The sequence below is a fragment of the Polistes dominula genome, unplaced genomic scaffold, assembly GCF_049000335.1.
Source record: "Polistes dominula isolate Pdom_NZ unplaced genomic scaffold, Pdom_raw_medaka contig_31, whole genome shotgun sequence".
NCBI lineage: Eukaryota > Metazoa > Arthropoda > Insecta > Hymenoptera > Vespidae > Polistes > Polistes dominula.
This window is the reverse complement of record NW_028300925.1, coordinates 2,354,959-2,375,829: the sequence shown is the minus strand read 5'-3', so window position 1 is coordinate 2,375,829 and position 20,871 is coordinate 2,354,959. Positions and strand designations below refer to the sequence as shown.

Genomic DNA, 20,871 nt, shown 5'->3' with positions numbered 1-20,871 from the left:
TAAAAATTCTATATGCGATTATTTTTGACATATATAGGATGTAACCGTTTATAAGACCCCTTCGTATATCCGTTGGGAAGTAATCTAATTCCTCTAGTAATGACGACTATGGGTGACTATATATAGATCAGAAATAGAGTTCACAGTAGATTATTATGCAGTAAGTGTAATGCTTTGACATATGAATTTTTCTTTCATCTCATATATTATCTATTTACATTATAATAAAAATGATAATCTTTTAAAGAGATAAAAGACTTGTTTTTATTATTATTTTTTTGTCCAGAATAAAATTATTATTATTATTAATATTTCAATTAAACATAATAAATGTGCTCATAATTATGAAAATGCTCTTTTAAGTCATGTATCTCTTGTTTCGAGATATTTCAACATTTCTATTTGAACATTATATGAATTCTATGTAATATTGACAAATTTCAAACATTATCTAACAACGACTCATTTTTGACAATATTATTTTCAAATTACATTGAATTTATTTATTTTAAAATAATGTGCTGCGTAATAACTGATGAACTCATTTTTTTTGGTAAATGAGTGAGAAAATAAACTCACAAATATTGGATATCATTATTCTTAAAATATTTGAATTTAAATTAAAAAAAAGAAAATAGAAATGAAACAAGTGTAAATTACTGTAATGCCATTGGTCCAAATTCAAAATGATAGAATTGGTCATTATTCTTGAAATATTTCAAAAATTGTATTACGTTTACAAGAAAAGACTTGAAAATGTATACATTGATTGAATTGTTTGTATACAGATTGGATCTTAGATCTTTTTTTTATTTAAATCTAAATCTGTTATAAATTCATATTACATTGACCTATTTTCCTAAGTAATTTATAACGAACGATGTGAGAAAGAAATGGACCAATCATTAACGTGGATTTTCTCATATGTTATATGCACTTTGATAAGTCAAACGCTTGCGTCGTACTCGTAAAGAAATATATCATTATCAAAAAAATAAAAACATGTATCAGAGTGATTCACGTGAAAAATATTTTTTCTACAATAGTTTATCAATCTTATTAAAAGCTGTTGAAAAGAAACAAACGACGATTGATTTGAGAAACGAAGCTTCGGTTTATGGCACCGTCGAACACGTGGATGCGTAAGTCAATGGAAGAAAAAATGTCACTTTTAACATTGTTTACTTATATTTATCGTATAATTTTTTTTCTATAGATCTATGAACATCGTAATGAAGGATTGTATATTTACTGATCCAAGAGGTGATAAATTTCCTTTTCAAATGTTTTTCGTTCAAGCAAGAAACATACGATTCGTACAAATACCACCGATGGTGAGTAGTACCTTTAAATTTTCCCGCAATTTGTTTATTGATCTTTATTAATACTTGTCAATTGATTAATTGTTAATATTAATGTGATAATGATATATGTGATTTTAAACAATATTATGTTTAATATTATTGATTAATGAAATATTGATCATTTCATTCAATGAGAACAAATTCTTGTCTAATTTCTTATATAGGTTATGTTTCATAGGGGAAAAAAATAAACGTTATTACTTATAATTTAAAAGTGATCATAAAATTAACCTTTTTTTTAAATTATCTATATACCAAAAATGCTGCGATAACAAACAAACAAAAACTATATTAGTAGCAATAAAATATTAATTATTCAAATATTACGTCTTAAGTCATTTTTTACAAAGTCTAGTATTTTTTATTTGAGCAGATTGGCTATTGCTATCTTATGTCGTGTACAATTTCTGTATGTCAAATATTTCATCGTGATCAAATAATTTCAACAAAGTTTCTTTTTATCTTTTTAGTTTATTACATATGGTTTAGATTTAATTGAATTGTGATAAACGTTTCATATAGATATGTTAAAAAATGTTCATTTTTATCATAAATTGATAAATGTACAATTTCAATCGTTAACAAATAATTTGACATACGACAGGATTATAAAGCAACATTTATTTTCTTTGAAAACATTTCTAACATTTAATTCTATATCCAAATCAAATATGAGTGTGTTCAAAATATCTGATTATGATTGTATCGGTTTTGATTTGGATAATACACTTTTAAAATATAATATAACAAATTTAGTACATTTGGAATATGAAATATTAGCTAATTATTTAGTGAGAGAAAAAGGATATAATAAAAAATATTTGTTGAAACCATTGAACGACAAGGATCTTGATTTTATGCAAAAGGGTTTATTCCTAGACTTTGATAGAGGAAATATACTTAGAATAAGTCCAGATGGTAAAATTCAAAGAGCTTGTCATGGTACTAAATTAATGACTATTGAACAAATTCAAGAAATATATCCTGAACAACGATGGAACATAATGGATATATTTTCCAACGATATGCTTGCTACTTGGAATGAACCATTGTCTATGAAAATGCGAGCTCTTTTAGATTATTTTGATATACCATCTTCTCTTATTTTTGCTAGAGCAGTAGATACGTTAGATGAAGAAAATGGTAAACTATTAGATGTATATAATATATGGCCAGATATGTTAAGCGGTTTAATTTGGATGTACGATATTAAACAATTTGAATTAGACGAGGGTGAATTTTTTCCTGCGTTAAAAAAACATCCGGACAAATATTTACACAAATGTAAACCCGATACGATATCCTGGATTCAAGAGATGAAAAATAATAAGATAACTTTCTTGATTACTGGATCGTATATTGATTTTGTTGAATTAACTGCAACTTATGCACTTGGTGAAAATTGGAGATCATTGTTTGACATTGTCATTTGTTATGCCAAAAAACCAGGATTTTTCATAAAGGAACAACCCTTTATGACTATAGCGAATAATAAAGAAAATGATATTATATCATGTGACGAATTAGTAAGAGGCAGTGTATACAGTTATGGCAATTGGAACGGTCTTGTTAAATTTTTTAGTAGAATATCAGGCAAACAAAATCCACGTTGCGTATATATTGGAGATAATCTTATACAAGATGTTTATGTACCAAAAGAATATGGTAATTGTGATACGATAGCACTCGTAGAAGAACAAATGTCTGAAGGCATGATTCATCAATTTTTATCACATCCAGACGACAAAATCTTAAATTCAACAATATGGGGATCTTATTTTTGTTTAAAGGATACGGCACTTAATGTAGATTCCTTTTGGGGTCACATCATTAAAAATCATTCAAAAATATGTATACCTAATTTAGATTTGATTACAAAAAAAGATGCTCCAAAGTATTTTACACATTTTAATAAAGATAAGAAAGATTATAGTGGATATTATCCTGCTTTACCATTAAGTATATCAATTTCTTAATGTATCCAATATACTTGGATAATTTGCAAATTTAATAATAATAATAGGTAACTATAATGTTACGAAATAAGTAGTCACATATTATTGAACACTTTCCTTGATTTTTTACAGTGTTAAGAAATATATTTAATACATGATGATATACTTTCATATTTATGTAAATTCAAGGTACGGATTATACCAGCTATCAAGGATCAATTACAGCAATTAAGAGAACGCAAAAGCAAAAAGAAAAATGCAAAACGAACTTATAGAGAAAAACGTGCACAATTAAATCAACAGGAAGGAATTCTAGCAGTACAAAGTATTTTAGAAAAGAAGAATACAATGGAGTCTTCTTCAGATAGTGAAGATGAATGAACATATTTTAGAATTATTTTTAATTCTTATTTTAATTAATTATTAACTATTATCTATACAGTACACATATTCTTTAAACATGCAAACAACAAATATGTTTCATTTGAATGAAATGAATGTAGTATATTTATACTTTTTATTCCACTTATAAAAACATATGGAAAAAAAGTGTGATAAAAACATATTGTATTACGTAAAAGCAATATAAATTTACAATGTAGTATGCATAATATTTTTTTTTTTTTTTTTTTTAGAAAAATACGTCAAGTGTTGTAGTGATATTATAAAATAAATAAATGCATTTGATAGGATTGTATTTCCATAAAGTATTGCGGTTACATATAAGCAAATTTGATATATAGTTAAAATATTAGTAAAAGTGACGTATAAATAATATTCATTGCATAATTAAATGCTTGTAAATATGTGGCTACTTTTTTACATTAAAGAGACTGAAATATTATCAATGTATGCATGTTTCATATATAGATATATATATATATATATATATATATACGTAATAATATATATAGTTAATAACAAGTATGATAACACAGAAATAGGCAATACTTCTTTTCCAACATATTTACATACTTTTAATATATATAAAAAAGTAATAAAGTTTATATTAAATTTATCTAAAAGAAGGCACTCTGAATTAGTTCATTAGATTGGAAGAACCATCAGCTGAGCAATATTAGTTTGGATAATATGTAGAAAAAATAGTGAGAAGTCTTCATTTAATTATTTATAGATAAAGCTGTGCCTTATTAACTGTTATTACGCTTTTTCCATAATTATCTTTTATATAATAATGCAATATTTGTAAATGTATTTGCAACTCGTTCTTAAATGTATTTCTTTTTTTTCTCTTTCTAAGATCCAAATATTGTAAAATTAAAACAGTATATTGTACACTAGAAATTTCAGTTAACATTTTTTTAAATTGTATTCAGCACATTTGATATATATATTATAAATAATTTTGACTACCACACAAGTGCATGCATATGGCCTTTGTCATATCTCATTCATCACAGTTCACAGCTATTATATTCGTCATTTAAATATTGCAAGTTTATAGTTGATTAATAATTATTCAACTATATTTCATATTTTAAAATTAATAGATAGATAGATAGTAATAGTAATATTGAAAATTCCCTTTTTTTTTCCCCATACACCTTAATTAAAAAATTGTCGTCAATTGAATAATCAATATGGATTTTAAATTGACAATTTTTAAAAACAAAAATTGTAAATTTTGTCATAGTAAATAATAAAAATAATCAATATAAACTGTTATTTTCTTTCTATAGCTATGGCAATGCCCATTCCTCCGCCAATACACAATGATGCAATACCTTTCTTTCCTCCTGTTCTTTCTAATGCATAAATCAAAGTTACTAAAACTCTAGCTCCTGTAAAAAACAAAACAAAAAAAATACATTTACAATATAGTACACAATGAGTACTTTCATTATTCTATTCATCATTATAGCTTATGATACATACCAGAACATCCAATAGGATGACCCAAAGAAATAGCACCACCGTTAACATTAACTTTCTTAGGATCAATATCAAGTTTCTTAATACATCCCAGTGCTTGTGCAGCAAATGCTTCATTCAATTCATAAAGATCTACCTCATCTTTACTCCATTTGATTTTTTGTAACTAAAATACGCAAATAAAATCAAAGTATTTTTTATACAAAATAAATGATGTACAGTAATAAAACTTACAAGTAATTCAATCGCTGGTACTGGACCAAGACCCATGACACGTGGCTCTACTCCACTTTCAGCCATTCCAACAATTTGAGCTAATGGTTTCAAACCTCTTTTCAATGCTTCCTCTTTTGTCATAAGAACTACTGCTGCTGCTCCATCATTTATGCCAGATGCATTACCAGCAGTAACAGTTCCATTATTCTAAAAATAATTACAATATATATCATTCTTTCTCTTTTTCTATTTGTATTATAGAATATATATTTTGAGTACCTTAACAAAAATAGGTTTCAATTTCGAAAGATCCTCAAAAGTAGTTGCAGGTTTAGGAAATTCATCCTTAGTTATAAGAATAGTTTCATTTTTATTTACTACTGGTACAGGAACAATTTCTTTATCAAAGTATCCTGCTGAAATGGCAGTAGCTGTTTTTTGTTGAGATAAGGTTGCATAACGATCTTGTTCTTCTCGAGTTATTTTCATATCCGTTGCAATGTTTTCAGCTATATTTTAAAATCATTAGAAATAATATTTTACTCTTATTTAAGATTATGCACGTACATAGAATTTTATTGGTCAAATTTGTATATTAATATTTTCAATTTACCTGTTACTCCCATATGAATAGAAGTAAATGCATCGGTCAATCCATCGTTTAATAATGTATCAACCAAACCACCATCTCCAAGTTTAATACCATTTCTAAGATAAATTGAGTGTTGCGCTAAACTCATATTTTCTTGACCTCCTGCTACGACAATATTACTCTCTCCACTTTTTAAAGATAGATAACCATTTGTAACTGCCCTGATAAAAATAATCATTGTGTTAAATAACTAAATACATTTACGCAATAGTACAAATAGAAAAGAAAGAATTCTTTTCAGTTTGAATACGGGGTTAAATAAAGAATAAATAAGATGACTTTATACGTTTATAAATAGTACCATATTAAAATGCAACAATAGCTTATTCATAAAAAATACTTACTTTAGTCCAGAACCGCATAACATATTAAGCTGATAAGCAGGAACACGTAGTGGGAAGTCTGCTTTAATAGCTGCCTGTCTTGCTGGATTTTGACCTTGGCCTGCTGTTAACGTCTACAAAATATAATACTATAATATAACATAATGCAACTAAAATATATATTCGTAAGAAATATTACCTGTCCTAAAATGACTTCGGATACTTCGGATGGATCTACATTGACTTTTGCAAGACATTCTTTCATCACAATACATCCTAAATCTGATGCTTTTAATGTCGATAAGTTTCCACAAAAGTTTCCTTTTAAAATATGAAATAATTGTTATAAAGTAAATAATATCTTTTTTTTATATTAAAGATAATAAAACATACCAATAGGAGTTCTGACAGCAGATACGATAACCACGTCGTGGAAACTCATGTTGCACGTTAACAACTACTCGTAAGAATCGGAAACACTCGAAGTATACTACCGTTCGCTACGAACGAAACTAACGGAATGTTATCGGACGTACGACCTACGTAGGACAGTAATGACATTCAGCAATGAACTGTCGGGATGCTGGGAGAACACTACTGGCAATGTGATGTTTATCAATGCTTATATAACGTGCTCTCTAACCGGGTACTTATATATCTTTAGTTCTCTGAATGACGCATTTTAGTTGAATCTTTATTTAATTTAATCGAATGATCTCGTATGAAGATAAAAAAGAAAAAAGAAATATTATTAATATTAAATATACATCATGAATTAATGAATTAAAATTTATTGATTTAATGTTTGATATTTATTTAAAAATAATTATTTACGGTTATGAATTCACATTGAAATGTAATACACTCTCAATGAAAGATAAGACGTAAGCATATTTAAAAAAAAAAATATGTTTTATTAGATAACACACAGGTTTTGGATTTATAACGGTAATAAAATTGAGGTGATTAAAAATACTCGTGTACCGTTAAATCATCGATTATTTTATTTTTTCATTGACGAGATCATTCAAATTTGATTTGAATAATGAGATGAAGTGATGCATGATTTCATTCGGTCAATAAATTACTCAGCTGTCTAGGCATTTAAAAATCAAGATATACAGGACAATCATTCTACCGGTAGTCCTTTATGAAAATTGATAAATAGATGAATAAAGAAAACTTCATAACATAGAAATACACCGACTGTGTAATAAATCGAACATTATTAATATTTTAAAATCACGCCGATTAAGATGGGCAGGACACGTGGCGCGCATAAGGGAGGATCGAACGGCGCATAAAATACTGGTGGTTACTCCGAATGGAAAAAGACCACTGGGTAGACCAAGACGTAGATGGGAGGACAATATTAGGAGAGATTTTAAGGAAATAGGTTACGAGTCATGATTAGGAACAGATACACTGGTGGGATACAGGTAAATTTGCGGCAATGAACTTTCAAGTTCCAAATACAAATTAATAATAATAATAATAATAATAATAATGAGGTGAAGTTCGCGCTGCGAGTATGTTTTATTCTCACGTATTGGGGGATTGGGGGAGGGGATAGAGCGCGAGATAGAATGGGAAAGAGGGACGGAGAGAAGGGGAAAGTTACGGGCAACGACAACGTCATCAGTAGTAACGAGTAGTGCCGCTTGTGGCGCCACGGTATCTACATTCACGAATACAAGTAACAGGAGATAGAGGCGCTACCGTCGACGCGCCTCTCAGTGCTGCTCGTTTGTTTTTACCCAGCGTGCATTGTGACCAGTGACTGGTGCTAAGATGGCCGACAACAAGGAGGAGATTTCGGAGCTCATCGACAAACGAGGTACTTATAAGGCTAAATCTTTGTCATTAAACGCGATGACGAGCTAAGGTGGCGCGTACGATCGACAATGCTCGTACACTTGTTTTCCCGTTTGCGATGGATTATGCGAAAGCTACGAAAGGATCCACGCCATCTGCAGGTCGTGCAGCTCGCCGGAGAGTGCCTGTCGAAATAATAAAGATAGATAACGGTCAGATCGAGACAAAATATTACAACCACAAATTGCGTGCGTGCGTGCTAATGAAAATACGAACGAATATTCAATGTTGTTTAATTAACTTGTTTTCATTTCAAATATTTATATATATATATATATATATATATATATATATATATATATATATATATATATATTATTTTTCTTCATTTCTTCTTCTTATTTCGAAGTTTTTTTTTTTCCCTGTACGAACGTCGATCAGCGATACACCGTTGAAGGCGTGACCGTCGGTGCAACATCGTCGTCGTCGTCGTCGTCGTCGTCTTCGTCGTCGTTGTCGTTTTCGTTGACTCTTCGTCGATGACGACAACGAGGACGATGTCGAGAATGAAATAGAAATGATGGTGGTGGAAGGAAGAGGGAACGAGGGTTAACTTTTTGACAGACCGAAAGCACACGTTGTAATATGCATCCTTCTTCTTCGCGTGACAATGACACGACGAATACAACGAAGACAACGGACGGACGGATGGACACGTAGATGCAGTCGACTCGTCCGTTTCTTTTTCTTTCTCTTTTTTATTCTTTTTTTCCTTTTTCCTCTCTTTCCCCTATCGTCCTATTCTATTTCTCGATCCCACTCCCGTGTTACATTCGAAGCGCGACGTGCACGTCGCGTGTCGTCGTTAAGGTCGTGCGTCTACGGCCTTGCGATTCTCGAGAACATAAAACCCAAAGAAAGTATATTACCGTTTACCGTTATCTCCATCCACGCGAATTTCCCCATCAGTTCAAGATACATCTATATATATGTGTATACATATATATATATATATATCTATATGAGATGATCTACATAATTTCTCTTTAAAAGACATACGGTGCATCCCGGTGTGTTGTAGTAGTAGTAGTAGTAGTATCCGCTAAGATTCGTTAACGCGCTACTTTCAACGACAGACAGCATGCTTCTAATACTGCTGTTGTTACTGATAACTTATTCTACCTGTGATACCTGGTGCTGCTACTGTTACTGCTACTGCTACTGCTACTGTTGTTGCTACTAGGAATTAGATCGAACCGCAACATGCGATGCACCGAACGAACGAGTGCATCTTTTAAAGCGAGAAGAAAATTAAACTCTTTCGTTCCCATTCTTAATCGTATTTCTACATTTAGTATACATGTATAAGCGTACATATACATACTTATTAACCTAAATTCTAAGTACAATTTATACGATCATTTAACTCTCTTGCACTAGTATTATATATATATATATATATACGGTTAACGTTTTCTTCAAGACTATTAAGATCGTACTCTAAACACACGTCTCGAATGCTGCCCTCAACATTTTCTTCCTCCAAACGCATTGGTCTATCGGTCCTCGAGTCTTATTTATAGTTCGCAGAATGCGTTTCGATTCCATAGAGCTTTTTTTTCATCTATTTTTCTCTCTTTCTCTCTCTCTCTTTCTCTCTCGTGTCACTTGCGATACGATCTAGTTATGTACGAATACTTTCTACACGTTGTTCCTCTTTAAACAATTAAAAGTAAAAGAATTGTTCATTTATAACTTGTTATCTCAAATGATCCTAACAAATTCCACGTTAACATCCAATGGCACACCCATCATTCGCGTGACTCGATATTTCGAATATTTTTCAACGAATTACGGATTTTCATACGATGCCTTTTGTTATATCGATTCCATTCCTTCTATTATTATTATTATTATTTTATTTTAGATCATTAAATCACGAATCTCTTTTTCTTTTTTATATTATCGCGCGTTTTTATAGATTTTGCAATCGAACGAATAAAAATTGGACATTACTTTGTGCTTTGATGTTGCAGATAAATTTTTACAACACACCCTATATAAAAACCAAGTGAATGGTTGTTTTTTTTTTTTTTTTTTTTTTTTTTTAGTTATTTTACCTTTGTCTTGCAACATAATACGACAATGTACCGTGATTCGTAGATCTTTTATAAGTCACCACGGGGTATATATGTTTATCTGTAGAAAGAATATTTTTGTTTTCGTTTACAACACAATGTGAACTCGCGTGGGAGTGAGGTCAATATAAGCCGACACGATGCATCTATCAATTATACCATAACCCGTATCTCTGTCTCTCTCTCTCTCTTTCTCTCTATACGTAACATACGTTCTTCTTTTATGCATATGTGCTAATTATTATAACATTGTTACATAAGTTTTTTTTCTTCTTCGTTGTTGTCATTGTTTCATCATTTCTTTCTTCGACATGATTTCCCTTTTTTATTTTTAGTCCAAATTCATTAACTAACATTTATACTATTATTTGATTTATAATACTTATAATATATATATATATATTATAAGTATTATAATATATTATAAAATATATAAAAATACAAATATTAAAATATTTATATTATAAATTATATTAAATATTATTAAAAATATATATTTAATTAAACAAAAAAAAATCTAATATTTAAAAATTACACACGATTACAAGATGTGTTCAAATGAAACCTAGATAATCAATTTTTAATAGAAGAAAAAAAAATCAAGCTTAACAAAGTATACCATTTGTTAATATTTTTTTTTTTAACACACGTTTAATGTTTTATTATAATATGAAATAAAATAGCTAGTAAATTCCATACTTCTTCCATACTACTTCATAAAAAGAAACAAAAATGTTAGATGACTTTTGACTGAACATACAAAAATGATTTAATTTTTGAAATAATTCGAAAAATTGGACTCGATGAAATCGCATTAGGAAAGTTTCTTTTATTTCTATTTTTATTTTTATTTTTTTTTTTTTTTTAGATCGAACCAGATTATACACACGATCGTTTCGTCGAACCCTAAATGCTCGGTTCCGGTGTGGGAGATCATTCTCTCTCTTTCTCTCTCTATCTCTCTTTCTCTCTTTATCTCTCTCTCTCTCTCTCTCTCTCTCTCTCTAGTTTTATTTTTTCTATCATAAGGTATCTAACAATAGTTGGAACACTGACCTAGAAATCGTTTATAATTTGTTTACATTATTTGTACTGTGAAAAACATTGCTTAAAACAAGACTAATTATTAAATTTTGTTAATATTTTTCTATTTTATTCTATTTTGTTTTTCTTTATCATAAATATTCTATCTCATGTGATTATCTTAACACATTTATATACTAGACACAAGTCGTTAGTAACGTACGTATGATTTCATTCGTCAACAGTTATCTCAGTTGGATGTCAGGTAGTTAGATCTGACTTTGTTCTTTTAACGTTTTATTTATTAATTCAGTCTCATTATTTAACCGTTTGAGTGTGGAAGAATTTTCTTTTTTTTTTTTTATGCATATGCTAAACATTGCGGAATGAAATGCGTAGTTATTTATTTTTTTTGAAATAATAAAAATGGTTATAATTAACTCTAATTATATTATATATATATATATAAAAAAAACAAAAGTAATTTTTACTTAAGAAAAATGTTTTTTTTTCTTATTATTCTCATTTATGACATGAGTGTGTTTTGTTGCACAAATTCCATGAGCACTTTTCCGCATTTTTGGGATAGGATAAAAGCGCCCCACACTCAAACGGTTAAAAATATTATTATAAATATTTATTTATTCATAGTAAATGAGAATTTTTTTATGAGAGACGTGCGATCGATCACAGTTATTTCGAATACTTCAATATATTTAACATTAGATGTAAAGGTTTTTAATTTTGAGATGTTAAAAGTCGTGCAGGTAGACCTTTACCTATCACCTTACGTATGATTTAGAATAAGATTTACACATTTGTAAATGTTATCATTGATTAAAGTTATTTCTTTCAATAAACTTTTGATTATATTCGTTAGAATACATACGAATATGAAGTTAATATTATAATTTATAATTTTGTTCGTGAAATTATGAAATTTTTATTTTTTTTATAAATATATGAATATTTAGAATGTTCTTTGGGAAGTGTTTCTAGTTAAATTCCACTGATATATATATATATTACTATAATAAAGATAATGGAAAAGAAGAGGTTCATTTAAATCTAGGTCTAGAATCGCTTTGTTTTCAAGTTACAGTCAGTTCAAGATTTTCTCATTTATTTTTTGCTCTCAAAGATAAAACAGTACAGTACTTTATTTCTTTGTAAGTTTATATTTGTGACTTTGTATTTAATTTTATATAAAAAAAAAAAAAAAAAAAATTTCGTAAAAATACGATTCTACAATGTCTCACAATTATTTTCTATATATATATGAGTAATCATATTAAATTTAAAAAATATAAAACTATTGTTATTATCAAAAATATTACTTATTTAATATTAATAATAAAAACAATTAGTTATTATTATATATTTTAATTTATTATTAATTATATATTATATATATTGGAACTACTACTACAATACTATTGGAACTACAATCTATATAATATATATATATATATATATATATATATTATACTATATTATACTATATTATTATATTATATTATACTATACTATATTATACTAATTATCCTATATAATATATATATATATATATATAGTATTTTATTTATACTACTATATTTTATTACTATATTACATATACTACTATTATATTATATATATAGTATATATTACTATATATTATATTATATAGTATAATAAAAATTAAATTAATTATTATTATTATTTAATTAATTATTAATTATTAAATAGTAAATATATATATATATATATATATATATATATATATATATATATATATATATATATAGTAGTTTTGTTATTGTTATTATATAGTATTGTAGTTCCAATAGTATTGTAGTAGTAGTTCCAATAATATATATAATATAATATATAATTAATAATAAATTAATATATAATAATAACTAATTTATATATATAATTATATAAAATATAATTTTATATTAATTTAACGTTAATATAAAATTAATAATTATATTTATTTAAATTTGATTGAAACATTTATAAATTACCTTTAATTCAGTACAACACCCTTGTGATCAAAAACCAAAACACGTGGTAGGAAAAAGAAAAATCTTTAACCGACTATATAATTCAAAAACAAATCATTTACAGAATCTACATTTATACGAACCTTTTCTTTTTATCATTATAAATCATAAAAACATCCTACACATAACTGACAATAATAATAATAATAATAATAATAATTTCGATAATATATAAATTCTAAAATCATTTCTTTAAACTTTACACTTACTTTATCGGTCGCTTTCAATTATCATAATTAAAACATTGAATCTAGAACACTAGATACCTCCGTCATATCTAATCTTACCTATTCACTCGTATAATCAACAATTATTAATCTACTTCTGTAAAATTTTCTTTCTAATTAATATTACTAAAAGAGAAAACTTAGAACAACCAGATGACATCATTGCAGTAATACAACGATATAATAAAAAGTCTTTCTTCTTTTCTATTCTCTTCTATTCTATTCTCTTCTACTCTCTCTCTCTCTCACACACACACACACTCTCACTCTCTCTCTTTCTCTCTCTCTAGTATTTGCAATGAAAGAAAGTACGCGACTGCGTCAACTGTTAAAGGAATATAATATGTGTGCGAAAATAAAGAAGAGAAGGGGGTTGAAAGAGTAAAACGATAAGAAGAAGGACGGTAGGAGGGGGCTGGTGGTTACTAGCAGGGTAAAGGAAAGGGAAAAGGTGGATAAGGTAGAAGTGAGGTGTTGGGTGGGGTGTGGTGGGGTGGAGGGGTGTGTGGAGGAGGGGGGAGGGGAGGGAGGGAGACAGGGAGGTAGGTAGGTAGGACTGATTCATCGTAAAGGCGGTGGTATGTGAGTGAGGTTCTCTTCCTCTCCCTCATCCGTTCGACGCAGACGTAGAACGCAAGTAGTTGGTTCGCGGGTGTGTGTCGCACGATTTTCCCTTGGAACCCAAACGATCTCATCAACTGCACTACTATTCCTCAGTCGTGCCTTTTCTACGGGAAAGTCAAGGACGACGGGCATACTTTTTTGTTGTTTTTATAGTGTTGTGTTGTGTGTATCTCTCTGAGTGTGTGTATGTGTATTTATATTGTCTCTTACGTTACTTTGATTTTGGATTTTGTTTTTTTTTTTTTTTAGTTTTTTACTTTTTTATTATCGTGTTTCTATTTTATCATATTTTTTTTTTTTTTTTTTTTTTTTTTACTACTTGAAACGTGAGTTCTAAGGTTGTTTATTATATTATTATTTTGTTTATTTTTTTATTATAGTACGTAAATAAAATATTAGTTTATGTGGTTGTTGTTAGAGGAAAAATTTGTGTGGAAAGGGGTGGAAGAGGGGGGAAAAGAGGAAATTTTTGTTGTTTTTTTTTTTTTATTATTATGCGAAATAAAATTGTGAAAACAAATTATGAGAAAGTTTTTTTTTGACAGAATGAGAGAATTATTAGATAGATTTAAATTAATGTTTTTATTCGTGAAACGTTGACTTACATTTATTTTCATATTTTAATTTTTTCTCGACCAATTGAAATTGAAACAAACAAAAGGAATAAAAAAAAAAAAAAAAAAACCCAAATCTATAACACGTGCCCCGATTTATTTGTATTTATCTATCTCTGTTTAAGCTCTCTGTTTTATGTATATATATATATATATATATATTTCCATAAATGATTCGATCACGAAAGTTGTCGTCAAGTGTGGAAGAAGTTAGCGTGTGTCACACGTTGTAACACGTTAACCAGGTAATTATGCGAAAACGAATGCAAATTCTTATTTTTTTTTTTTTATTTTTTCTTTTTTTTTTTTTCAAAACTATATAACACGTAACCAGAAAATTATTGAAGAATTTTACTGTTAATTTAACTCTCCATATTATTAAGGTTACAACAAGAGTCACGCTAAGAACACAACCTGTCGTTATCTTGATAATAAAAAGAAGAAATGTAACAAAAAAAAAAAAAAAAAAATAGAAAAAACACAGACACCCAGTAACGCAAAATGAGAACAAATTTTTCATTGGAATTTTTATCGAATTTAATTTAAAAACAGATAGATAGATTAGAATGCATTTAAATCGGAATTTATTGATAATATTACTCGTTTGAATTTAATTGAACAAATATTAGGTTGTCTTGAAAATGTATTCACTTATTTTGGTGACAATTTAAACAATGTTGCATGTGTAATATATATTTTGTTTTGTATTTTATTTTATTTTACTAAATAATGTATTAATTCTATTCTATTTTATTTTTTTATATAATATTATTATAATAATAATAATTATTATTATATATATTATAATTGAACAAATGTTAGGTCGTCTTGAAAATTTATTCATTTTTTTGGTGTTAATTTAAACAATATTGCATGTGTATGCAATATATATATATTTTTTTGTATTTTATTTTATTTTACTAAATAATGTATTAATTCTATTTTATTTTATTTTTTTTTATATAATATTATTCCATAATTATTATAATTATTATTATATAGATTGTAATTTACCTTTTATAGAATATTATTTTTGAATATTATATTTATATTATTTTTGAATATTATATGAATATTATTTTTGAATATTATATTTATATTATTTTTGAATATTATATGAATATTATTTTTGAATAGTATATGAACATTATTTTTGAATATTACATGAATATTATTTTTGAATATTATATTTATATTATTTTTGAATAGTATATGAATATTATTTTTGAATATTATATGAATATTATTTTTGAATATTATATTTATATTATTTTTGAATATTATATGAATATTATTTTTGAATATTATATTTATATTATTTTTGAATATTATATGAATATTATTTTTGAATATTACATGAATATTATTTTTGAATAGTATATGAATATTATTTTTGAATATTACATGAATATTATTTTTGAATATTATATGAATATTATTTTTGAATATTATATGAATATTATTTTTGAATATATTATATTTATATTATATTTTTTATTTGTTGTCTTTATAATATTAAATACACATGTATTCAATATTTTTCAATATTTTATGTATAAATTTTTGAAACGACCTAATATAATATGCGTATTCATCATTAAAAATAATTTTTTAATTATTTAATCAATCAATCACACACAGATCAATGATATTTTTCATTAATTCATTCGTTTCATTCATTTTGAACTTCAACCTTTTTAATCTCGGTATGCGTTTTCAACAATACATTATATCAGTGAAAATTGAAATGACGGACAATTAATTCTCTCATTCTCTCTGTCTCTCTTTTACTTTCTCTCATTCTCTTTTTGGGATATTACATTTTGACGTAACATATCGTTCCTCGTGCACTTTAATAATTTTAATCCAACTTGGTGATTCATCATTTATATATATATATATGTGTTTACTCACTTCGTGTACAAATATTCGAGCTATTTTGTAATTTCCTCTTTTTTTCCTCTCTCCCTCCCACCCTCACTCTCATTCTGAATATATATATATAAAGAATCGTGTCTCATCTATAAAAAAAAATTCGTCGAATAGTTCTATCGTACCACACGTAGGAAAAATAAAAGGATTTCTAATTCGTGTGAAACGAAGTTAACCACTCGACCTTGGATGGAATACTGTTCTAATCAGAATGGCGATTGCTATGTTTGCCGAACACGGAAAACTGAATTTAGGTATGAAGACGTCATTTTTTGTTTTAATTTAACTTGTGTTCTCTTTTCTCTCATCAACCACACACACATTTATCCCCTCCCTCCCCTCCCCTCCCCAACCCTATCTACCCCATCTTTTCGTGGTATGCATTATTCGTGATTTTATTATCACGATAAATTAATGTATCATGTATGTATGTATGATGTGGTTTATCGTTCATGTGAAATGTCGTTTAAAGTTAACTAAGCTTATTTCATTCGATTTTGTTGCGCAATAGTCATATGTATATATATATATATATATATAGATAGATAGATAGATAGATATGTATCGTTTTGTACGAAGATACTAATTGACTTGAACGAGTGTAGGAGGAAAAGTTTGAACAACCGACAATGCGAAAAAACGAGTCCGAATGATTTTTTATATGAGCTTGGACGTTTTTTCATTCATTCATTCAAAAAAAAAAAAAAAATAAATTTAGTTAATAGTTATTTCAATTGAAATAAAAAAAAACAAAGGGAATTTTATCTCACTCAATTTTTTTTTTTAGGTTTTATATTGATTACATTTATGTACAGTTGTATTTGAATTTTTATTGAAGTATTAATTTAATATTATATTATAAATATATTTTTATTATATATATATTTATATTTTATTATATTTATATATTTTTTTATATATTTTTAATATTATATTAAATATAATATTAAATTAATATAAATATTGTATAATAAATATTTTTTATTATTTATTTTTTTAATATAATAAAATAAATATTTATTAGATTAAATTAATATAAAAATAAGTTAATATAAATATAATAAATATATTTTATATATATATATATATATATATATATATATATATATATATATATATATATATATATATATATATAATATTTAATTATTTAAAATCACGTTAATATTAATTTAATATTAATTTAATAATTAATTAAAAATTTTTAATATCATAACATATTTATATAATAATATTATTAATATTTGTTATATTAATTAATATAATATTAAATTAATATAATATAATATTGTGTAATAAATCTTTTTTTTTATTTTTTAATATTTATAATTACGTAAATATTTAATTATTAAATTGATAAAACTAAATTAATATAAATATAATAAATAATATTTAATAATAATATTTAATTATTTACAATTTTTAATATTATAACATATCTATATAATAATATTATAATATTAAATTAATACAAATAAATTAACATAAACCTAATAAATATATATTTAATAATTAAATATTATTAAATATCTTAATAATATTATTATCTAAATATATTATAAAATATAATATAATATATTTATATGTTAACCTACGTTATTCTGTTATTAAATATTATTTAGTTCTTCAATTGGTCATTTTCAAATTATAAAATTACATTGTGTTAAATTAAGATTTAAGTAACACTTGTCAATGATTCTATAGTATTTCGATTATGGTGTTGCATTAAATTTTCTTCGATATTCTTCTCTTACAATCCTTAAGAAAGAAAGAAAGAAAGAAGTTAATGCGGATAAAAATAAAAAAAAAAATAAAAAAATCAAATAAAAAAAACAAAAATTTTCGAATAGCAAGATCGTTTCGCGGACGCCGAAAGGAATGCAGTCGGCTGCGTCCTGAAAAGGCCTCGTGCGAAAATAGCCAAGTTGGCTGCGTGTTCAACAACCGTTGGTGTTGCTTTTGCTTTTGCTGTTGCTGTTGCTGTTACTGCTGTTGCTGCTGCTGCTGCTGCAGCTTTCAACGAGTTCCTTCTTTTGCTTTAGGTTCATTCCGGAACGTTACCAAACCTCATGTGAAACATTCTATGAAGAGAGGCCTTTTCAAGGTGCGCTTGAGCAAAAAAATGTTCTATTCTCTTTGGTCTTTGATAGAGGCAACCACGAAAACGATTATTACGCTCTAGTAGTGTCTATCTAATCTCTATGTGAAGTTTATTAGTACACACGTTATCTCTATGCATATGTATTAGGTACAATACAGTATATATATGTATATTACATTTAGGAGGATTAGGAGGATTGTAGGAACACAAATGTTTGGTTTATGGCAATTTTAAAATGGGTTTTTTTTTTCTTTCTTTCTTTTTAAAAATATTTTGAGTAAGTAGTCGGAGGTGACTAATGTTGTTTTCTGTTTTTTTTTTTTTATTTATTAAATATTATTTTTATATTTATATTGAAATTTTTTTATTTTATATAATTCAGTTATATAAATTTTGTATTTTTATTTTATAATAAAATATTAGAAATTTGTTCTTAATTATAATTATAATATATAAATAAATAATATTTTATATTTTATATATGATACAATATTTATATAAAAAAAAAATTAAATAACATATTTATATTTAATTTATTATTTATATTATAATTATTACAATATATTTATATATTATATTAAAATATATTCATTTTATAATATAACAAAATAATATATATATATATAAATAAAATATTTATATTATAAATTATATTAAATATTAATAAATATTTATTTAAAATTATATAAATTTAATATTTTTATTTTCTAATAAAATATTAGAAATTTGTTCTAAATTATATTTATATATATATATTTATAATATATAAATAAATAATATTTTATATTTTATATATAACACAATATTTCTATAAAAAAATTAAATAACATATTTCTATTAAATATTATATAAAATTTATATTTATATTCAATTTATTATTTATAATATAAATATTACAATATATATATATATATATTATAAGATGTTTATATTATAAATTATATTAAAAATATTATTAAATATTTATTTATTAAAAAAAAAAAATGTAGTATTTAAAAATTACACATTAACAAGATGTGTTACATTTGAAACCTAGAAATAATTAAAATTTGTCTTTTATTTTTTTTTATTTTTGGTCTCTAATTTTTAATGAATTTATTTTATCTAGATACTAATGAGATCTATCAGAAAGGGGGAGAGAGAGAGAGAGAGAGAGAGAGAGAGAGAGAGAGAGTAATGCTTAATTAATAATTATAAAATTACTTTTCATTCAAATTAATTGTTTTATTTAATACTTTAATTAATGATCAATTTTTCATTTGATTTTATTAATATTTCATATTTTATTTCATGATTTTATTTTAATATTATTCCGAAGTATTTTAACACGATTGTATTAATAATCAATTTCATTATACTAGAAGAGTATGTTTTAATAAATAATTAGAAGAATTACGTAGAGAACATGGTGATGAACATTGTGTTCATTAATAATGGGGCCCTTGTCGGATCAATTCTTCTCTTATCGTTCGTCATTATCTAGATTTTCTGGCAGGGTGAGAAATTCCACGGAAGCGAGTGTCGGATACGGTTCGATGAGTAATAACTTTGTGGAATTGTAGTTATGTATATATGTATGTATGTATGTATGTATATATGTATGTATACATACGTGTTGTATATCGATTATCGGTTGTATCGAAAAGAAAAAAAGAAAAAGAAAAGAGAGACATACAGCTCGCCCATTTCTCACGGCTTTTTACCATTAATGATAATTTATGGGGAGAGCGTAGAAATTGTTCGAAATGATTTTTAGTCTATCGGATGATTATTGCTTTCATTTTTATTTTTATTTTTATTTTTATTTTTTTTATTTTTCTTTACTTTTTAATCTAAATCGATATCGATCAAATCGATTATCTTCTGGTTTTGTTTTTTTTCTCCTCACTTCAATTTAAAATTTAATCTTACTACTCTGTGTCAATGTTTTTTTTTTTTTACTTTGA

The 20,871-nt window shown here is 26.0% G+C and overlaps 4 protein-coding genes across 6 annotated transcripts in view; 3 read left to right on the top strand and 1 right to left on the bottom strand.

Moving 5' to 3' along the window:
• Positions 1 to 679: 679 nt before the first annotated feature.
• On the top strand, positions 680 to 4,575 carry LOC149032950 (U7 snRNA-associated Sm-like protein LSm10). Its single transcript, XM_089171075.1, has 3 exons — positions 680 to 1,142; positions 1,217 to 1,334; positions 3,509 to 4,575. The coding sequence occupies exons 1-3, from the start codon at positions 1,003 to 1,005 to the stop codon at positions 3,698 to 3,700; spliced, it is 450 nt and encodes a 149-aa protein (XP_089027201.1). The 5' UTR covers positions 680 to 1,002; the 3' UTR covers positions 3,701 to 4,575.
• Nt5a (5' nucleotidase A) lies at positions 1,353 to 3,645 on the top strand. Its single transcript, XM_015317545.2, has 2 exons — positions 1,353 to 3,387; positions 3,509 to 3,645. Exon 1 carries the CDS (start codon positions 1,889 to 1,891, stop codon positions 3,338 to 3,340), a length of 1,452 nt encoding a protein of 483 aa, XP_015173031.2. The 5' UTR covers positions 1,353 to 1,888; the 3' UTR covers positions 3,341 to 3,387; positions 3,509 to 3,645.
• Acat2 (Acetyl-CoA acetyltransferase 2) lies at positions 3,998 to 7,147 on the bottom strand. Its single transcript, XM_015317544.2, has 8 exons — positions 6,797 to 7,147; positions 6,603 to 6,724; positions 6,425 to 6,537; positions 6,042 to 6,241; positions 5,708 to 5,937; positions 5,447 to 5,635; positions 5,216 to 5,378; positions 3,998 to 5,121 (listed from the first exon to the last, which is right to left on the bottom strand). Exons 1-8 carry the CDS (start codon positions 6,843 to 6,845, stop codon positions 5,003 to 5,005), a joined length of 1,185 nt encoding a protein of 394 aa, XP_015173030.1. The 5' UTR covers positions 6,846 to 7,147; the 3' UTR covers positions 3,998 to 5,002.
• Positions 7,148 to 14,311: 7,164 nt separating this feature from the next.
• Positions 14,312 to 20,871, top strand: part of LOC107064664 (uncharacterized) — a 183,496-nt gene continuing 176,936 nt past the window's right edge. For 2 of the 3 annotated variants that reach the window (XM_089171066.1, XM_089171064.1), the window contains exons 1-2: positions 14,313 to 14,462; positions 16,959 to 17,078. In XM_089171066.1, the coding sequence (XP_089027192.1) occupies positions 17,036 to 17,078 (43 nt within the window). In that variant the 5' untranslated portion in view covers positions 14,313 to 14,462; positions 16,959 to 17,035. Of the gene's footprint in view, positions 14,463 to 16,958; positions 17,079 to 20,871 lie in introns of all 3 variants that reach the window. The other variant, XM_089171062.1, reaches the window with a different exon arrangement.